The 4,790-nt window shown below is 36.9% G+C and overlaps 1 protein-coding gene across 1 annotated transcript; it reads left to right on the forward strand.

Moving 5' to 3' along the window:
- The first annotated feature begins 3,726 nt into the window (after nt 1-3,726).
- On the forward strand, nt 3,727-4,000 carry LOC149245429 (ubiquinol-cytochrome c reductase complex 6.7 kDa protein-like). Its single transcript, XM_089455592.1, has one exon. It carries the CDS (start codon nt 3,737-3,739, stop codon nt 3,890-3,892), a length of 156 nt encoding a protein of 51 aa, XP_089311718.1. The 5' UTR covers nt 3,727-3,736; the 3' UTR covers nt 3,893-4,000.
- The last annotated feature ends 790 nt before the right edge of the window (nt 4,001-4,790 follow it).

Genomic DNA, 4,790 nt, shown 5'->3' on the forward strand with positions numbered 1-4,790 from the left:
AATCGTTATCGCAAGTCGCATCGGCCTTGCTCCAAGGTTCCCCTTTGTATTTTTGAAATACGTTAAAACTGTGAAAACACATTAGAAATGGCTTTTATTCGGACTTGAAACAATATATAATAGCCTTAACGAACCATTTTGGGTCTGGCTTATCGCATCGAAGCTTCATCCCTTGTATTTCGTTTAATGAACGAAATATGCAAAATACATTGGAAATGCCTTTTCTACGGATCTCAAATCTTATGCAATAATATTTATATAACCACTGGGTCCGGTTCATCGGATCACAGATGTGTCGGTGTATATGCCCGCTCTCCTGTGTAGCCCCTATTTCGATATTGTGATGCGAATGATCGCAATCACACATCGCGATAACCCCGGGCCGTTGTAATCGCTCTTGTGATATTCGATAGTGATCCTGCGATGCAACATGGGCTGTCAATCTGCATGATTGATCGATGGTCCTAGTTGACTCCACCTATCACCGTCGCAGGTGTTATGTAGTCTGCACTGATATCCGCTCTCTGCCTATGCTGATATTGATTTTCGATCATATCTAGATCGTTGATCGACCAAATCTAATGGCTACTGTGCATTCACTTGTTCCGTCTCTGATACTCTGCTTTTTTCATTGTTTTCACGTGTTTTCTCTAGTTTTTGCCTCCCGATAGTGTTTTTCCGCCATACTAAGGGCTCTTCGCATGTGATTTTTTGGATCTTTGGCATGAATTTAAGAGATTTCAAGACTTAGAGAGTGTTCTTGGATCTATTTGGCTCATAAATACACCTCCCTTGGACCAAAACCCTTAGGGTTTCCACACACCACTAGTGGTATCACACCACTTTGGCTCTCATTGCAGGTTGGCTCATTCACTATCCTTAAACCATTGATTCCATCTCCATTTTCCCATCAAAAACACTAAGTGGCTTAGCTAGATCTATGTTGACACACCTCCTCACTTTTCTCCTTCCTCTTTCTTCCATCATGAATGACGCCCCTATTCATATTCTAAGCCATCTAGAGCCCCAAAGTCCATCCATATGAACCATCATCATTTTTTTCCTCACACTCCAACTATTTCTACCAAAAAATGTATTCTCTCTCCACCATTCGCTTTGTGGACTGATTTTTCTTTGGTACCTACTCCAAATCTTCTCTCTTGCACCTTGCATGACTTTTTGCATACATACTTGTTGACGGGCCTTTTGGACAACATGTCAAATAGGGGATGTGGTCTGGAATGAATTTATTCACATAGCCTAGGCCATTTAAATATCCACTCCCGAAGAGTGTAGAGGTTATATTAGCTAGTGAATATCTTCCTCTTACAAAGAAAAGAAAGTAAGAAAATCCTAATGTAATCCTAAGATTATATGTGCATGAACTAAAGTTAATGTTTTTTATTACCGATTTACCTAACTAGTCCATGATACAACAATAGAGTTAGTAATGTACAATTACTAAAATAAAATGAATAATATCATATACAAATTATACAAGGAATATAATAAAAAAGCAAGAAACCCAAACTTACACAATTGGAAAAACAATACAAAAGAATGTTTTTTGTTCTACTTACACAATGTTGTGTATTATTTTTTTTGTAAACTTGACTGTACTTCCTATATTAATATTATCTATTCAAAATCAAATATTCCATTTATTCTAGGTGGACTTACTGTTGGGCCTCAAAATAGTCCCTATTTTCACTCCATTATTCACCAATATCTTCACATTTTACCTTCATGTCACCTCCATTCCACCTCCACATCATTACATTTACCTCATTATTGGGTCATAACTATGCTTTTCCAAAGTTTATTAATTCTTAACATTTTTAAGTGGATTTATGGCTAAACTTTAGAAAATAATATGCTTATACTTATACCTAACAATTAGAATGAGTTTGTTGACATGTGTAGGTACAAAGGAAGCTTCCAAGGCATCTTTATGTGGCCTTGAATGATCAAATTCGAATTTGATAAGATAAGCCTCATGGAAAAGATCATGATCTCATGGAGAATATCATGGACCTCATGGAGGAGATCATGGAGGATAGGGTTATGTGTCTAGATGGTTGAGAAATGTATGTAACTAAAGAGAGATTAGTGGATCATCATTATGAGTTTGTTATCTCATCCTATTGTATAAATAGGAGTGCCTCCTCCATTCCAAGGGGAGGACTCTTGGAGCATGTATCCAACTTATAATGGAATAGAATAAAGCTTAATTTTACATATATTTCCATTATGTAGTTTTAGATATAAGTTGCCTTAATGTAGTATATGGAATAGCTTGTCACTTTGTTCTTAGGAGAATTGAGCTCACTCTAGAAGGATCAAAGGAACATGTTATATCATATTAGATCTTATTTGATTTAATTGCTTAGATGTTTGAGGATTTGTTTGTGATTGATGAATGAGTTTTAAATTAGAATCTTATCAACATATGAGAGGATATCCAAGGGTCTAAGTTAGGCTCTCTCTCTCCATTTGATTTGCATGATAATTGAAATTCATTCTTTTGCTTTTATGTTTCAAGTTATTTCATTTCTTATGCTTATGAATGAATCTTAGTTTAGTTTGGATTAGTACATGAGAGGACAATCAAGAGACTAAGTTAGTCTTTCTCTCTCTTTGAATCTGAACAACAATTAAAGTTCATTCTCTTGTCTTCATTTCAATTTTCTAGTTTTATGTAATCAACGATTTCTCTATGATACTGTAGGGAAGGACAACCAGGACCTCCTTAGTTAGGAGCCTCTTCCCTTGCATATTATATTGAATCGTAAATAATTTAGTTAGACATAGAGTTAGTTGCCTACTCCTCAATATATTTTGCTGGCACCATCACAAGCTTACGAGTTTCCCTGGTCGATAATTTAATGAAGAAATTTAAATAAATAAATTGCCTAACATTTTGGCGTCGTTGCTGGGGATGGTGCTAAGGGATCAGGCATTAGGAATTTAATTCAGTACTAGTATTTTTCTTTAGAAAAACTAACTTGTGAGACCTAGTGACAGCAGGATCTTCATAAGGGAGTTCAAGTTTGAGTTTTCTGATGTTTTAGTGTTTAGCTAGTTTTAAATTTTGTCTTTTCAAAAAAAAACCCCCTGCATAAATAAAAACAAATCAAGTGATTAGTATGCTCTCTTCCTGCGCTTCGTGCGATCAGGAAGATTAGAAAATCTATTGATTTTGTTCAAATAAAAATACTCTTGCTGGAGAACTAATTTGCAAAAAGACAATAAAGAATTTTGTGAATGAAAGAAAAAAACATCTTTAAATTTTTAGATGATTTTTTTTTTTTTTAAATAAAAATTTCCACAAATAATAATAATATATGTATCATATATACACATATTATTATTAAAAAAGAAAAAAAAACTAACCATTTCTTTTGTGTTTTTAGATATTTAAAAAAAACGCAAAACATTAAATAAAAACAACAATAAAAAAAATAATAAAAAAAATTTCCCATGTAATAATAATATATATATCTCATATATATATTATTATTATTATTATTATTATTAAAAAAAAAAAAAATTGACTTTCATTCTTTTGTTTTTTTCCATGAACGATGAGATAGATTGTTATGTGGAGATATGTTGAAATCTCATTGGTTTGGACAAGTATCAAAGCATTGAAGGTTGCAAGGGATAGACAAGGCTCTTGCCGAGACTGCCATTGGAGGGAAAAGGCACAGACAAAAGCCGAGACGAGGAGACGAGAATGGCAGGCGCCAAAGGTGGATCTTCACTCCTCAAATTTGTACCCATAAGGATTCGACCACAGCACTCAGACATCACAGCCGCTGCTATGTGGGGAGTTGCTGCCAGCACCGCCACTCTCTGGATGATTCAGCCATTTGACTGGATTAAAAAGTAGCTTACTGCCAAACCAGAAGATGAAGAGAAAGCATAGAATTGTTTTCTACTCCATAAAGGATTGTAATAATGAAGAACTTGAGAAACAATCATTTTGTTTCTTTTCTTGCCTAGCTTTTCTTCTGAATAATTAGATGAATTTCTTATGGATACCTGCAGTTCCTTCTCGTCGTTGGGCATTTCTGCACTTATCCCACTCGCCATGTCCAAGCTCTGTAGTTGCTCCGGTGAATTATGCTTATTCGGGTTCGAGGTACAGAATTTTACAGTCAAACGCCGGATGGTTTATTGCGATGGTGCGTTCTACATTTTAGGGCACCTTCCTCAGGAACCGTTGGGTATTGTGGGTTTCAGCATGCCGTCAAATGTTACTAGAGACGCAGAAACGCCGGTGCCCCTACTTCTTGCGCCCTTCCCTGAAGAGCTGCTTAATGATCGCCTCTCCTCACCTCGGCTTGTCACATGCGGGTCGCGGCTACTCGTCGTTGCAGCAATGAGAGAAGGGATTCGTATTTGGGAGTTTGAGAGTGACCACCGCCGCGCCCCAATCGGTTCATCGCCCTGGACGTGGAAGGAGATTGCAAGGGTGCCTGAATCGATATGGGAGGACTTTAAGACTATGAGGTTGGAGGAGAGTAGGAGACCGCCGTGGGAGGATTTTAGGATTAACGTTTTGCCCAGCATGCAGGAATGCTTTGATTGCATAGGGGTAGGGGATCACCTCTGCCTCTTACCATGGTGGAACTGTTACATTGCCAAACTGGAACCAGAAGTAGCGCTTGTTTAGAATGGTTCTATTACAACGTCTACAGGTAGTGGGAACGAATTAAAGAACCCCACAGATGCACAAGCTATCCCATCTGGCGAAGTTCACTATCAATCAACAATTTCGGATTTCA

This window comes from Pinus tabuliformis, chromosome 7 (assembly GCF_031772625.1).
Source record: "Pinus tabuliformis cultivar Carrire ecotype Pingquan chromosome 7, CPIR1, whole genome shotgun sequence".
NCBI lineage: Eukaryota > Viridiplantae > Streptophyta > Pinopsida > Pinales > Pinaceae > Pinus > Pinus tabuliformis.

What these genes read in the sequence shown, in the direction of transcription:
- LOC149245429 (XM_089455592.1), top strand. Translation starts at nt 3,737, where the DNA reads ATGGCAGGCGCCAAAGGTGGATCTTCACTCCTCAAATTTGTACCCATA.